General features: G+C 38.2%; 1 protein-coding gene across 1 annotated transcript in view; it reads left to right on the top strand.

Moving 5' to 3' along the window:
• The window catches only part of DAPK1 (death associated protein kinase 1), an 83835-nt gene that overhangs the window by 27872 nt on the left and 38539 nt on the right, over nt 1–17424 (top strand). The window contains exon 3 of the mRNA XM_059492518.1: nt 11519–11740. Coding sequence (XP_059348501.1) covers nt 11519–11740 — 222 coding nt within the window. The remainder of the gene's footprint in view (nt 1–11518; nt 11741–17424) is intronic.

Here is a 17424-nt window from a genome sequence, read left to right as displayed (position 1 = left end):
TAAGCTATCTAAATAAAAGGGAGTAAATAACCTTAAAAGCAGCAGAATTGCGTTTTTAATGAGGTGTATGGAAGCTTCACATTAATGACTTGGATTACTGTTTGATCCCTTTTTTTGGTAAAGTATTTGTTTAAAACTGTGTGTGTTAACGGGAACATGCAATGAACATCTATTTCATACATCCATAGTTGAGAAAATAATAGGTGCTGAAGAACTGTTTCTATCTACATACTGAATAAACCCTACTGAGTGTTAAAAGTACTGGGTGAGTGTGAACATAATGTTTGGGATTCAGCCCACTGTTTAATCCAGAACAGAAGCATAATTATCAGGATGGTTTGGGTTTGGTTGGTTTTTCTTTTCAGTTAAGTTTTTGGTGTGCTTTGCCATTTTATTGTGAAGGTGAGCTAGGTAAGTTGGGAGGAAAGCAAGTGTCAAGCAGAGAACACAGTATAGGCAGCCAGAGAGTGATTTGGAGAAGGGTGTCTCTCCAAATCTCTCTCATTCATCTCTCATTAGGAGAGAGATATGGGGACTACTGATTCATTTCTTTAATTGAGCTTCTGGAAGAGGTCTGAATACCTGGCCACTGTGCTGGAGTCAGGTGAATATGTAGAGACAGGAAAGAGCTGTAACAATGAGAGCAGAGCTGAAAGGAATGAGGAGAAATTTGTAATTTTCCCTAGTTTTGGACAGCAATGACTTGAGGACTGAGATTTATTGAGATACTAGAGAAGGTGGACTTGCAAGTGCTGAATCTGCAGATGAAGGAGGAGGTCTTAAAAATCTGGAATTTAGACAGCTGAGTGAGGAAGATAAATACAGGGGACTGACAGTGGTGAAAATTAGAAGGAAACCTTCCTCTTGTATTAAAAGAGCACAATGAATGGGATGAAGAGGACTGAAGCTGGTAAACACCAGAGGTAAACAGTCCATGAAAGCATACAGCTTGTTCAATAAGAGGGAACAAGTTTTAATAAGAAGGGAAAGGCAAGCAAGTAGTAATTCATTTGTACTGCAGAATTTTGACCAAGAAAGACCACAAACCATAGAGCAGAAGAAACGGAGCACATTGCACAGCGTGGCACCCATTGCCACCGTGGCGAGGGAGAACAAGGCTGGGGTACCCAAGAACAAGGCTGGGGTACCCAAGAACAAGGCTGGGGTTTCCAAGAACAAGGCTGGGGTACCCAAGAACAAGGCTGGTGTATCCCAGAACAAGGCTAGGGTATCCAACAACAAGGCTGGTGTATCCCGTGTACTGTAACCAGGGATCCCGGTTAGGGCAGAAAGGATGGGAGAGTGGATACCAGGAGGTGCTATGCTCCAAACTCCCTTAAATCTTGGGCTTGTCAGGTTTGTTGCCCCTACCATTATTTCTAATCAGGAGGTGGAATAAACTCATGGAACGGTTGCAGCTGCGTGTTGAAAGTAACAAAACACTTTATTCAAAGGTCTTCATTTGAAAGCAGACACAGCATTGCATTTAACAGATGGGAGCTATTTCTGTGACTCTTCAAGTGCTTCCCAGAATGATTCCATTGTATCAGTGTTGAAAAGAGAAATCTACCCAGAGAAATAGTTTGAAGAATTCTGTGTGATTTTTTAAATCTTATTATAGTATTCACCGACTTTAAGTTTTACACTTTTAGATAGCATTTTGTATGAAGTTCTGTCATGTCTTGATCATAAGGTAATGATTTCATGTGTGGGTTTTTTTCATTTACTTTGCACATGAATTTTACAGATCACTCTTTCATTGAATATGAAAAAGAAAATTTAAATGTTATTTTTAATGCCATAAGAGGTTTGAAGAAAACTTGGGAAAACAGAAATCAAATTAATTTTACAATTATCTAAACTGAGAGAAATTGAGTCATTGGAAGTTCTTCTTGCCCTTAAAAAATGAAAAGTCAATAAAAATGTTAACCTGAATTTAAGAATAATGAGGCACAGAGAAATACAAAATTTAGGCACAATCAAAGCTTAAGCTTAAGGACTGATCAGAGCTTAAAGATGCCTCTTTCTCACACAGCATTTTCTTCTGAGCAGGTGGTTTCTGAAGGGCTTAGTGAAATTTTTATTACATTATTGAGTTGTTACCTGTCAATTTGAGTTTATGGGTGTTAATTCTTATTTAAAGTCCTAGGCAAACTTCATTGTCTAATAATTTTAAACAATTATGAAATGACTTCATAAGCCTTGACTGTCTCACAATTACATGCTTTATATGGCAGTTTAAATAAGAAATATTTGTTGAAATACTGTACATATTGGAAAACAGAGCTTTCCATTCTTTGCTGTAACCCCCATATTCTTCTTCCTCATTCTTTGAGCAATGGTAATTTAAATAGAGTAGATATTAGGAAGAAATTCCTAACTGTAAGAGTGGTGAGGGACTGAAGGAACTGGTTGCCCGGAGAAGTTGTGGATGCCCCATCCCTGGAGATGTTCAGTGCCAAGTTGGATGGAGCTTTGAGCAATCTGGTTTAGTGGGAGGTGTCCCTGCCTATTGCAAGGGAGTTGGAACCTGATGTTTAAGGTCCTTTCCAACCCAAACTATTATATGGTTCTGTTAATGTGTGACACAACTCACCTAAACATTCCTTTAAAGAGGTGAAGCAAACCACAGTTCAGCCACATCTAATTAAATATAAAGGGGTTGAACTAAAATACAAAAAATTTCTGTTTTGAACCGTTAATCAATGCATGCCCGTGACGGAGAGCAGCCAAAAACAACCACAGCTGAAATGCAGAGAATAAGTTTATTCCATGACGTCTCTAACTGGAGGGTCCTGAAACAAGGCTGGGCAGCAGTGACACGAGTGAGGGCACAGGCACCATCAGGCTCAGTCCAATCCTGGCAGCGGCAGGGCTGCTGCTGTGCCCATTTCTCCAGGGCCTGAGCACGCGGAGTTTAGCACCGTGCAGTGGCCTCCCTGTGCTTTTTATGGTCTCTGCTTTGATCTTTCTCCCAACAGGGAGCTGAAGCATGCCTGGGATAGGGCCTACAAGTCTCTGTAAACATCTTTGTTATCTCTACACAGAAATTCTACTTCTCCAAACAGACAGGGGGTAAACAGCAGTAGATTTAATATATGGTTTCCCACACTGATATTCTCCAGGCCTTGGTATTCCCAGCTGGAGCAAATTCACCATCTTCCTTGCCATTCTTCCCCCTTTAACCATTTCTTCTGAACACAAACTGAACTTACATCACTTTGTTCAAGTGTTTTCATAGCTGTTTTCACATTGAATCACATAATAAAGCATCTCTGACTCTACTCTTCATAATTCCTTCCACTCTTCTCCCCTCTTCAAGGTCACCTGCCAACACTTGGGAATCACACTGAGCACATCTACTTGTAGCTCCATGGGACAATTGGTTAACCCCATCAGAACACAGGATTTCACTGAAATCCTGTTCAGTTTTGAGCTGTGGATTGAAGTGAAGACATTTTTAAAAGGAAAAAATGGTGAAGGCATTCTCCTTGGATAAAAGAGAGGACTGCATTCTCCTCTGGTAACATAGCAGCCATACCTGGCAAGGGCTATGCATTAGCTTTCAGACAAACTATAGCAGCAGGATGAAAATATTGCAGGCATTTTGACTTTAAATTTCTTTTTCAAGGTGCTATATATCTAATTAAAACCCTTTTCAAGGACAGAAACTCAGTTACTTCTTATGATAAAATGTATCTGATATCTATTTGCTTCACACTATAATGTGTATAAAATAAACAGTAAACAAAATATAATCCCAAAATATCATCCATTCATATTTTTTATCCTGTTTAAAATCCTCATATTAATGTATATAGAGATACTGTGCATATTTATATGCACACAGAGAGTGGCTGAAACTTGTGCTTTATTCTTCTTTATGAAGTTCAGCCTAATGGTGAGATTGCATTATTTCTAAGCTTCTTATTTGTAAATGCGAAGAGTTTTTCAATCATCTGCAATTGATGTTTACTGCCAAATTGCTGATGCAGGAGCCTCATCTCTGCCTGATGGCCTGTGCTAGTTAATAAGTGCTCTTCAGCTCAACAAATGTGTGCACAGGTGCGTGCATGTATTCTTGCTCCAGCTGTGTAACTTTTTTTACATTAAGTATGTTGGAAAAACTTGATCATGTTTCTCTCAGTGGAATAATAAAATCCTGAGCAGATGCTGATCTTCAGGTGAGGGTGCTGGGGAAAGGACATGCAAAATTTTACAGGCATGCTTGGTCTTACTTTTGACATGGAGGCACAGTATGTAGCTGTCTTTCTGCATCCCCTTCTCTCTGGGCCAGCCAGAGCCATCTGATTATTCTGATCAAGCTTAACTAATCACTGTACTGAGGAGCTGTGTTCAGTGAGATGTGATCTTGACCAAATCCAGAAATGGATAAACGGGCACCATAGGAAGCCTTGGCAATGGCAGGCACTTGCCTTTTTAAATGTGTGGCACAGAAAGCAGTTTAATTCTATGATAAACCACCCTCACCGTAAGGAATTAAAATACCTTGTTGCACTCAGTACTGCATACACATCCATATCTGTACACGGACAAAGTAAAAGTCTCTTGTCCTTTCATCACTTTTTCTCTTCTTCCCAATCTCCAGTATAACTATTTCACTAAAATTTTTCCTACACTTCTTGGATAATATGAAGCATTTAAGAAATAATAATAAAAACCAGTAAACAATGTATATTTTTCTGAGATACCTTATTTAGATCTGTCATAAATTTTTTTGTCATGCTGTTATGTCATCCCGTAGGACTAGTGGCTCTTCTGGGTATCTGAGAAAACAGTGAAGAAAATCACTTTTCTGTAAGCTTAGCAAACATCTAGAGAAGTCTGTTAGCAACCTAATGAAATTACAGAAATCAGCAGAGCAACAAAAATTTCCAATTTCATCAGTTTTAGGTGCTGAGGTTGACAGCACAAGACAATTTCTGCAGGATATAAATACATAGCTAAAAGGCATGATTTGTTTTTAAAATAACCAAACCACAAAAATATGAGGCACAAGCTTTAAAATGTCGTGGAAATTAATAGATTGGACAAATTCTCTACTTCTTTGTGTCTGGTTTCAGCTGTAATAGGGTTAGTTTTCTTCTTAATAGCTCTTACAGTGCTGTGGTTAGGATTTAGCATGAGAATAAAGCTGGTAACACACTGAGGTTTCTCAGCAGCGCTTACCTTAAGGCAAGGACTTTTCATCTTCCCATGCTCTGCCAGCCAGAGTCTGCTCAGCCAGGACAGCTAACCCCAACTGGCAAATTTTGGGCCATGTTATATACCATACCATGAAAATCATACCCAAAATATAATCCAGGGGGAGTTTATCATAAGAGAGGGGCAGTCATTGCTGGGGGATGGATTTGGACATCGGTTTGTGCTGAGCAATTGTATTGTGCATTACTTTTCTCTCTTGGGTTTTTATTCTTTTATTCTTCTCTCTCTTGGGTTTTATTACTCTCTCTCTCTCACACCCTCTTCTTTCCATTGTTACTGTTGCTGTAATTTGTTTTATTAGAATTTTTATTATTATTGCAGCTATTATCTGTTATAGACTGTTCTCATTTTAACCCTTAAGTTTTTAATTTTTTTCCTGATTCTCCTCTGCATCACAGCATGAAGGGGCTGGGGAGAGGTACCTGACTGCCATTCAATTGCACAAAGTTATGGTAGGCACTTTAGTCTATAAATATGTTTTAAAATTTAACTTAGCCCACCTGCCTCTTACATGGCTTGAAACCTCAGATTCTGAGTGCTTCATGTTGACATGTCTTAGATACTCTAAAAATGCTTCTATTAATTTTTAAGTTACCAGTTACACCGTTCCAACTGTATTTGTATAGATAGTACAAGAGAAGTATCAGTTGATATATAGAGACAAAAAGATATCTAAATAAATTATATAGTAATAATAGAGTTCCTTTTGAAAGTTGAGGTTTTATTCATTTAAAGTATTACATAAAGGTATGATTATTTTTTATACTTTGCATATTTTGGGAAAATAGCTTTCAATTAAATATTTGATATATTAATAGTGAAGGGTAATCAAACAGCATCACATACATACATTGAGTCTCTATGGTGGAATCTTGGAACTTTTGGAACTTGGTAATTAGACACCAAAAATTATTCTAAGACAGAAATAAAGAAAAATAATTTAAAAGATGTATTATAAGTGTACAAATTCATCTGTGCATAACAAGGAATTTGGAAGTTGGGAGTTATCAGAACTCAGAAATACCAGGTGTTAGTACACTTGGGTTTTTTATAAATGTCTGGTTTTCCCCTCTGCTTCTCCTTCCTTGCTGTTGTTCTTTTTGTCTTTGCTGCTTTTCCAAAATATTTCTAAGGAAAGTGTATTGGCATGCATTATATTGATGGGTGTAAATTGCAATTTCATTTTAACTCTGCACCTGTTGGAAATGTACTGCACAATTGCCTAACACACGTTCCTTTCCTGCCTGTGTACTTGCAGCACTCCACTTTTTATTGTTCTACAGTCAGATCTAGATAAACCCTTATGTTTGCTTTTCTGTATTAGTTGTACTTGAAATAGCCAGCTCTTAACAGTGATCTCTGTGGCCCACCATCAGTTTCCAGCTGATTGTTCTTCTGCTTAGTTACTCATATATCATTTGAGGAGTATTTTCTCTATAGCTTAAATACTGTATCATGTTTAACTTCTCTTTTCTTCTTTTCTTTAGTACTGCTTTTTTTCATGCGACTCCCAAAATTATTACTTCTGTTTTTCTATGGCCACTTTGCCCTTTCCTATAACAACTGTTTACGTGCAGCCTGAAACAAGTTTGTGGTGATTAATAGGCTTCAGGTGCTTCCAGCTCCTTCACCAATCAGGTATATAGATGCTGTTCCTTCATGTTGCCAAGTTTGTGGACAAGTGCTCTTGTCCTTTGGAAAAGACTTGGACACTGTGAGTTTTGTGGGAGCTAACCTTATTAGCAGAAGCAGGTCAGCTGCCTTTGGTGACAGGCAGTAATGGATAGCAGTGGCTGCTGATGAGGCTGATGCTGGCGTGCTCCTGGGGCTGCACTTCCACGGCTCCATTGCCCTTCCCTGCAGGAGATCTCTGAGGAAAGACAGACGTGTGTGTAGTGTGCTGATAGGTGTTCTGTCGGAGGAAACAAGTAGCCCCATCGTCAAGTTGCAGTTTCTTCCACAGGCTAATCTAATGGTATTATGTAAATCTCTTTCTGTTTGATTAGTGTAATTTTAAAAAGGGAAGTAGTCAAACAAATAGTAAAAGTAGTTGAATCTCAGTACATTATGTTTTCAGAGTTGTGTACTGAATATCAAATTTTTAAATAGGAAGAAAATGCCTGCATGTCAGAAACATACTGAGGCACCTTATTACTCTGATGGCAACTTTATGCCTTTTCCTTACTCCTATTTCCTGCTCCCATTAAACTTTGTAAGGCAGTCTTCTGGACCAACTCTGTGTCCAGCTTAGAACTCTTTCACCAGGTTCTTGGAGCAAGAGTTTTACTCTTCAAAGAACAAACTACCTGAATAGAGCTGGTGCAGACAGCTGTGAGTGGGAAAGAATACAGGGTATCTGCCACCCCTAATTACTATCATCGTTGTGGAAAAAATGGAAGTACTCTTTTGTGTTTTCCCTTTGATTCTAAGGGAACTTTTATATTTCTGTATTTAAAACTTTCCTTGATTCATGCTGATGAGCAGTTTTTTTGTGATCCCACTAAACAAGGACCAATAAAGGTTGACATATAGGGGGCTTTATTGGTGCTTCCATCCCCTATCTGCATGACTTTTGCTTTTACATATATTTATTGTTAAGGGCAGTATGTCTCATGATGTAAAAAGGATACAGAAATGTCATGATTAGGTAATGGGTAACTACTTGTTCTGAAGTGAATCTGAAAAAATCACTGGATGTGGATGTATGCCAAGTGTCCAACAAAGAGTAGGTTTAAGGTAGTAATTAAGGGCTGGTTGAGTTAAGGATTACAAGATCACAAAACAAATTACTATTATTAGCAGAAGTATTTGTTCTTACATCAAGCTGTCATCCTTCCTTGCTGTTTAACCTGATTCTGCTATGTGGAAAAAGAATGATGTCGGACACTTTATTAAGTGTGAATTTGTGATTTACTTCGGGAGAGGGTGCAGGGTGGTTAGCGTGATTTTCTTCTAAAATGGCTGTCATTTTTTGACTCCTTGTGCTTTAAATCAAACCTACAAAAGCAAGGAAACTTAAAAAACTAAAGGACTTTTCTGACTTTGAAGATGCTGTATGTATGAATGCTGAATCTGAAAATGTAGGATCTTTGGGAAGATATTACTGGATATTATATGAGTGTTATGTGTGCAAAGCTGATTTATACCAGCTTGTCACTGCAGTTCTGCAAGGGAAAGCCCAGTAAATACATTTTGATTTACACATCTCCTCTGCTTTTAAAACAGGAGTTTAGAGAGAGTTGTAAAATGGTGTGGCTTAGGGATCACAGGCATGAAACAGCCCCTTTGATTGCAGCTTAAGTGTGATCTGCATGTACAGCATTTAATAACAAGCAGCTAATTGTGCGGTTGTGTGCTGAATAAGTACCACAACAGCAACAACAAGAAGGTTATTTGGTGTATAACTGGCACTTACTCACGATACCTGTTAGTTGATGAACTTCTTACAGTCTTGAGCAGTGTCAAAGATTTTTGGAGCTTCACCTCCTGTCAAACCGTGGATGAGACCAATCTTTAAAGTAATATGTTTTAAACAATGTATTGGACTTCTGATAACACTTTTATATTGAATAGTGATAGGTCAGGGCATCCTTCCAACAGGTGGTTGTGGACAGAGAAAATAGTGAACGACTGAAAAAATAAATGGCATATCCCAGGAGAGAGGAGATCTACTTGTTGTATGTAGCCCCCTTTGTTCCAGGATGCCAACCTCATGCTGTAACGTCATAGTTGACCCATTGCCAAAATAAGATTAAACAGTCTTAGCCTTAAAGGCATTGGAAGCATGAAGTGGCTTTGGGGAATGGTGTAATTTGAATATGCATAATACTATGTAAAAATCATCATGCCAGTAAAACACAGACAACTCTTAATCCCCGCCAACTTTTATAATTAAATCTTGGATATCAGAATATATTGTATGTCTGTGTAGTTCTGATTTGTTTTTCCTTTTTCATTCCAGAACTGATGTTAGATGTCATTTTGGTTCTAATATTTTATTTTGGTGGTTGTTGTTTCTGTGTTTGTTTGATTTGCATTGTAGGGATTGTGCAGGGATTACAGGGGGGTGAGGGTGGGTAGAGGGGAGGGTTGTTTCTTTTTTTTGTTTTGTTGATTTTCCACTGTGAAGCAGTAGCTTTTGCTAAACTTAGATAAGACAGTGGTTAGCCATGCAGCATTCAAGCCTCTGGATGAATCATAAGCAGAAATATTTTTCTTCCTCTATCAGACGTTTTAGATTTCTAGCCTGAAAGCCAGCCAGGTGGTCAAAATACAAACAGCAGCTTTTGACTTCCTTGTGATCTGTGAGCTTAAGTAGCTGCTTGGAGTTGTGATGATGTCTGCATCTGTCTACTACTCCACTTTGTTTTTTCTTTGAAACTGAATTTTCTGCAAAACTGACTGCTTTTTAAATAAAGCTTTGTATCTCTGTGGAGATGTGCATGCTGTGGGGGAGAGTGTGAGACAATCACTTCCTTTTCTCACTGGAAGCAAGAGCCAGAAAGGCTGTGTTTTCAATTCAGCAGTGCAAATACCTCTACTCTGGCAGTGCAAAATTGCTCAGACCATGGAGATCAAACTCAGTTTTTGTGAAATTGGACTGAACCAGGCAGAGAAGGCTGATGACCTTAGGATACCATGTCTAGCTCTCTGCTGTCAGTTTAGGATGACATGGGTATTCCAGAGGTCTGTGCTTTCTCTTTCAGTCACATATGAAAGTGTTACATGTCAGAGAGTGTCTCTGATAACACTAGCAGGCCGAGTCTGGGCAAGTGATGCAGGTCTTCCAGCCTGTGTGTGATGGAGAAGAGGATATGGTGTGGTCTGAAGCACTGCTCTGTCCCCTGCAGTTTGTAATAGTAATGTGGGGGTCCCCATTTGGAAATCTGATCCTTAAAAACTTTGCGTGGAATTGAGGGCAGGCAGAATTTAAGGCAAAGTCACTTTTCATGCAATATAACATCGTCTCACAAGTTTATGAATTGATTTCATTAAACAGTGAAGAATTAAACATGAATAGTGATCATAATACTGAAACAAATCTAAACCTCACTTTTAGACTGTTGAGGTTTAAGATTTCTCTCAAAGTTTACTTCACTCACTACCCATGGCTGCATTCAAAGATGTCCCAGATGGTGGTGGCTACTCTACAGCGTCTTTCTAAGAGTTCACATGAGAGGTCCTGTCTTTGCCCTGCCCTTCCACGAGTGACAGTCATTTAGCCTTGCCCAACTGCATGTCCCAGTTCAAGACAATGTGTCATCACTCAGGGTACTGTGTGGGATCAGCGTAGTAATGGTGGCGTGAAATGTGTAGCTCTGAGTGCTTTATGGCTGTTCAAGTAGTCAAACGTATTAAGGCTAGCTCTGATTTAATTGCTGTTCTAAATCTGCTTTAGAGAACAGATCTTCTTCAGTTACCAGGGTAGGGTAACTTCAAAAAATGTTCTCCTTAGTATCATCCTGTAATTCTATTATTCCTTCATATGGTAAAAAAACCAGAACAGAATTTCCTGAGAATTCTCAACAAGAGATTAGGGAAACTTAAAAGAAAAACACTTCTAGAAATCTTGTTCTTTCTTTAAATCAACATTAGGCTCCTGGAGATTTCTGACCTACATCCGTGTGTACATCTAGCAACAGCAGGCTTGTACATCAATGATGGTGTGCTGGAGCCAGCAGCTTCCTGGAGTTTCTTCTGTTTTGTAATACAAACACAGGTTTTGTTTCTCAGTGTCTCGGTACTTTTCTCATCTTCAAACTTGTCCTTAACAAGATGAGTAATTCTTGATACTACTGTATTTAGACAGTGCTTTCAAAATCCAAAGCAGTGTCATGAAACCAAGTTTTGTTTTAAATTTTTTTTAAAAAACAAACTTAAGGATAGAATATATATAGAATAAAGTGAATATTGACAAATAATGTAGATTGTAAAAACTACTAATTGTCCCAAATGAAGAACAAAGAAAAAATATTCAACAAACATACTTTTGCCCAGTAATCCCCAGTGCACAGATTTGTCAAAAATCCAGTGGTCCTCACTGGTAAGGTGCTACCTTTTACTTACTGATGCACTGAAATGTGTACATTTGTGTGACAATTTAAGATTTAATTAATCTTAAATTACATTTCCTGCCTCTTCTAGGTTTTCTTCAAGTGTTATTCTAGATGGCATAAGAAGCAGTTATATACTTAGCCAGAGTTAAAAGCTGATTTCCCCCACCACAGCAAACAGGCTACTCTTAACTCTGAATTGTCCTGAACTGAACCCTCGTCATCTCTTTGTTTTTCAGTGGGCAGTTTGCCGTAGTGAAAAAATGCCGCGAGAAAAGCACCGGCCTGCAGTTTGCAGCAAAATTCATCAAGAAAAGGAGAACAAAGTCCAGCCGTCGTGGAGTGAGCCGGGAGGATATCGAGCGAGAAGTTGGAATACTGAAAGAGATTCGGCATCCCAATGTGATAACGCTTCATGACGTCTATGAGAATAAAACAGATGTCATTCTCATTCTGGAGCTGTAAGTAACTCTGGAGACCCACTGACTAGTAGGAGAATATTTGTTTCTTTGGTTTTTAAAAACAAACCAAAACTTGAGAATTGCAGTGATTCAATGGAAGTTCCTTATCACCCCAAAAGAAAATAGGTAATAGCCTTAGAAATCTTTGGGTTTTAGTCAGTGTTATAGTTTCCTGATTTCACACATATTTTTCACTCTGAATGCACTATGAAGTTGGTTTTTTTTTAAATCAGCATATTTAGCATTTCTTTTTTTCTGCTTTTTACTTTAATCACTGTTGATGTTATGGATCCAAAAGAATAGCCTGGAACTAAATATACTGATTTGAAGATCAGAGCACAGGAAAATAGAGATTCTTTGTGGAGATTAGTTTAGGAAATTTCACTGTTTCGTGTTGGTGTAAAGTGGCCTCAGTGAATGCTTTTTGTCATTTTGTAATCCACATGAATTTTCCCCACAGTTGTCTCTTGTTAAAATGAGAACTGAACTTGCACATTGTTTCATACTGGTTTAGTTACCAATTTTTCACCCAATGTCATTGCTAATAGATTGAGCGCCAGCAGAAGCTACTTCTCCATTTTTTAGTCTGGCTTCCAGTTTCTCAAAGACTGCAATTGCAGGAGTTAAGCCTTAGTCACCTGTTAAGAGTTTGTCAGTGGTGCTGCTGGAATGTGCATATCTTTGCACACTTGGCATGCCTGGCACTTTTTTATTGCCATACCTGCTCAGTATCAGTTAACCATACTGTACAGTAAGAAATTCATGCATGCAGAAGACTTGGTACCAGAATCTTGGGCAGCACTTTTGTCTTTTTGTGGGCTGTTCATGTGGTTTTTCTTGTGCAGGTTTTGTCTTCCTGTTTACTAGCTTTGATAAATTGTATTTCCACTTTATAAAGATACTTCAGTGTTGCATGGTTTCAGTAACATGTATATTTACAGTATAGATTTAAAAAGGAAACTGGGATGTAGCTTTTAGAGTTCCATTTTTTTCTATGGTCTATATATGCATGATACTACTTTGTTATGTTATGTGTTGTTATGCAAACATATTTTTACACTTCTAGTCCAGCGTATGATATTTTATTGTAATAGTTGTAGTCTGGCTTGGTTTTTTTTAGTTCCAGTTGTATACACTTGAATTAGTTTGTCAAATGTAGGTAATTTAAACAAGTATTTTTTTCCAAACTAAATTACCATCTGGTATAAAGTAAAAGTTCCTTATATTCTTACTGTTTGTTACTTGGATTTTGTTCAGAATTCTTTGAAGTGTGAAGTTGAATACACAGCAAAATTAGTGTGATGCTTCTTCCTCTCCCTACTTGGTACTAACTCTCATGTTCTCTTGCTCTACAACTTTGCTGTCAGAGTATTGCTGCTTCTGCAGCTCTTTCTGCTCTGGAACCTGTGCAGATGAGATCAGGCCAGTGTCTGTACTTGAAAGCTGTGAGGGAGACTTGGCGGTGGTAGGAGCAGTGGGGCTGCCCCAGCCACCCCCGCCTGAGGCATGGAATGGGAGCTCTCTTGGCAGCAGGGCTGCTGTGTGTGTGTCAGTGTGCAACCACCCCTGTCCACTGAGCAGAGGAATGACTGTCTGCATGTTTCATAAGCTCAATGCCATGAAGCTCAGCAAATTATTTGTATTGCAATTTAGGTAATTGTTTTGCAAGGTGAGCAATCCCTATATAGTTTCAATCTGAGATTTTTTATTTTTTTTTTTTTCCAAATTGCTTTGTGAGTCTTTCAATTGAAGAAGTGCTGTTTTGGATATCATAAAGGTAATGCATTTATTTATTTAGACAGTCAAAGAGGAAAAGATGATGTTAGCAATCCCTTTGTAAACTTGAATATGCTAACTGCTACAAAGTTTTGTAGTTCTCAAAATCACTGTGATGTTACATAAAGCTATTGAATAGACAGGATTGTCATTTTAATCGCATGCTTTAGACATTTAGACATTAAATATGTAATCCTTTTTCTCTAATGTTCTAGTATTCACATTTTGCCTAGGGACCTACCCTCTTGACAGTCTTTGTTCTTACAGAGCAATTTCGTATGAACAGAAATAAAGCTGAAATCTCATTAAATAACCTGTTTATCTTCAGAATCTACCCTAAGTGTCCATTTTCCATTTTGATTAGAACATAGTGTATTTCCTGGCTCTTGTGTTCTGTTCTGACTACAATTATGAGGCAGTATACCACGCAGAGACACAATTTTGTATAATTGAGCAACCACAGCTGCCCTTTTGTTGCCATATGTCAACATGCACAGTCCCAGGGTGACAGGGTCTATGGCCTGTTCACTATTGATTTTTATTTTCTGCTTCAGCAAGAGGTTTGCTGTATTGCCTACAGCCTCCTAAACATTTTTCTGCCTTACTAATTGGCAGTTTCTCAGAGGTGAGCAATTGACTGAACAAGGGGGGATGGCATCACATTGAAAAATGGCACACTCAGACTGGTTATTAGAAAGAAACTCTTAACTGTGAGAGTGGTGAGGCACTGGAACAGGTTGCCTGGAGAACTTCTGGATCTCCACTCCTGGAAGTGCTCGTGGCCAGGTTGGATGGGGCTCTGAGCAACTGGTCTAGTGAGAGGTGACCCTGCTCATGGCAGGGGAGTTGGAGCTTGATGATCTTTAAGGTCCCTTCCAGCACAAACCATTCTCTGATTCTGTTCAAGGTCATGATTTATATGCAGGAATATGGGGGCAGTTGGTTAATTATTGCAGTGCCAAGTAGGTCCTCACAGCACCGAATACAAAACAGAGCTACTTTATCCACGTAGGTGTTTGGAAGTTTTTCTTTGAACTGCTTTATATCTGGAAACTGATTTACAAAAAAAACCCAAGTTCTACGAAAGATTTAATTTATGAAACTTTTAAAACCAAATCTTTCCTTAGAAGATTCAGTGGCCAGGGACAAGCGTGAAATATCCTTGAAGAATCTTACTTTATTGCAGTATTTTGGTATATTTAGAGCAGTCAGACATATTTTCATAACTCTAGGTCTTAGTGAAAAATGTCTCCTTTCTTGACTTGGAAATAACCTTTTAAATTTGCACTCTGTGAAATTTTACATCATCTTGAAAGGAATGTTATGCATATTACATACAAACTGGAAGCCACTGTCTTTTCCTCATCTAACTTAAAACCTGAATAGTTTTCTTTCTTTTTGCTTTTATCACACAAATAATTGAATTAGTCTGAATTTTTAGGACTAGTTTAAATTTTTCTGTCCAGCTGCAGCTATTAGAGTCTGTTATATGTTAGTTGTACTAAGCTATTTCTAGTGAGCTCTGCTGAAGCCATCATTTTTTCAGACTTCACAGACTAGAAAACACAGATGTCTCTGCAGTGATAATTATTTTCTTTCCTCAAGCATGTTTTGCACCTACTTGGTTCCTCTTTTCCTGGCCCTAGATGCATAATTTCTCTCTTTCATTGTATTTTCTCTTCCACTTTATTAGGTCTTTATTTAGAGTGCAGATGTAAAATATACTCAGTTTGTGATTCTTTGTGGAGCCTTGGTTATGGTTTCTTGCTGCAACACAAAAAATAAATATTTTCATCCTATATTGTACAGTAGTTCCTTAAAATTAACAAAAGGAATGCAGGTGGCCTGTTTTCTAAAAATGCTTGATAGCAATACCTGACTCTTTTTACTCGGTAGCATGGAGTTAGGTATTTGTACTTTTCTCTGCAAAAAGCATAACTTCATTTCTGAATTTGAAATCTTGATTTAAGACAGTTATCTCTTCCAGCATGGTTCTGAGTGACAATTATCTGTTTTATAATTTTTTTTAAATAGAAAGTTTTGAAAGTATTAGAAGCATTTGTGCATTAAATATTAGGATTTATACTTCATTTGAAAGCATAAACTTTATTTTAGACTTAGTCCTGTATCTCACACTGTCTCTGACTTTCTGCTTTGGTGGTAGCTTCATATTGTTAATTGAAACAGAACAATTCAAGAGGATGATACATCCTTGTGTAAAAAATTATGACTATTTCACTAACTGATCATTGAAGAGCAAATAAGAGCAAGTAACTGTGAACTCTTGAAATTCCTTTTCTGTCTTATTTGGGCTTTAATTTAACTTTTTACAGTTATGCTTGGGAAGAGACTTAAAGCCTGTCTTCCAGAGAAACTTGAAGTCTTCACAGAGCTTCCTTAATTTTTAGTTGTCTTTTGGTAGAAATACCTCTGAGATTTTTGTAAATTTTACCCATAAGTAAATAAGAAAGTTATTATCAAGTGGCTTTGCGCTGCATTTGAGAGGAGGATTAAATATTTGGTGCTTCTGGCACGTAGCAGGCAGTTAGCAAACCCTGTTACACCAATTTGTAGATCTTGTACCACCTTTGGATTTCAAAATCCTAAATTCCAGGCCCACAGATAGATGCACAGAGAATATGTCGGCAGGTTGGAACAAAGGCTTGACAGGGCTGACAGGACAGGCTCGAGAGCTGGTGTGACTCTGCCACACAGTGAGCAGGTCTCAGAGGGAGAGTTGGTTTCTATGTGCTGCATTCCCCAAGCAAAATCATCGCCCCTCCTGTTTGGTAAACCCAAATGCTCCTCACTTATTAATCTGAATGTTGTAGACGAGATCAAAATACTAAGGCACTCTGCTGGGCCAAGGTAGCCACCTGCTGTATGCAGACTTTGGGCACTTCAGGAATTTCAGTGATGAAGACCTAAATACCAGTGGTGTTTGAGTGCAGAAAAGATTCACAGGAGTTCTTATGCCCTCTCCCACTCACCCAACCCCCCTTAGTGAGACTTAACTGCTTAAAATATAGTCCATGTTTTGGTGCATGTGTTCTGGCTGACCTTTGAGGCCAATGCTTCTTGTTCAGTATAATTGAAGAATTTAGGCACACTAAAGAGAGGATTTCATGACAGTTGATGTCTCTAATGGAAGCTGGACAAATGAAAACAAAAAGGCATGATGATGCTGGAACATGTCATCATTTTTCTGATAGCTAGATAAAGAAAAATGTAAGTGCAATGTTGTTCAGCCAGTAGGTAATTTAATGAGCTAGCAGCCCTGTTCTGCTGTTTCAAAATGTTTGGTACACTTTGTACTTCTGAGGAGTGGGTTGGTAACTGCACAATTCATAAAGGCAGTGAAATGAAGTGGATGCAAACCCCCTTATTCTTACGTAAAACAGAAGTAAATATATAAGTCTAGTCTTGGGCTGACAACTGTATGACTGGATGTCATATAAGGCAGATTTGACCAAAGAATCCCTAGGGAAAACATTTATTTTACAAGTTGACAGAATAAATGTTTGTACTAGAGAAGAATTCAGGTAATTTATCAAATTGCATCTGTTTTAAAAGTGGAATAAATTGATGGCATGCTTCTTTAACTTTATGTTGTTTTGAAATCTAAGCAAGATAAATGTTCCTTCAAGGGGTTTGGGTCTAGATTTTAGGGTTCATTTGTAGATTTTAAAATTCATTAGAAATCCTTTGATAATCATTAAATATCATTTAGGTGCTGCTGTTGCATAATAAGCAGTGTGATCATAGCATATGACTGAGTCATTACGAGGTGACCATGCTGACTTTGAAGGTTAATTGATTCTAAGTTCCCTGAGTAGGTTCCCATAATGACTTCCTCTGAGATCTGGCGATAGTTCTGTTTCATAGTTAAGAAAGCCTGGCAACTTGCA

Source organism: Ammospiza nelsoni, chromosome Z (assembly GCF_027579445.1).
Source record: "Ammospiza nelsoni isolate bAmmNel1 chromosome Z, bAmmNel1.pri, whole genome shotgun sequence".
NCBI lineage: Eukaryota > Metazoa > Chordata > Aves > Passeriformes > Passerellidae > Ammospiza > Ammospiza nelsoni.
This window is presented reverse-complemented; position numbering and strand designations above follow the sequence as displayed.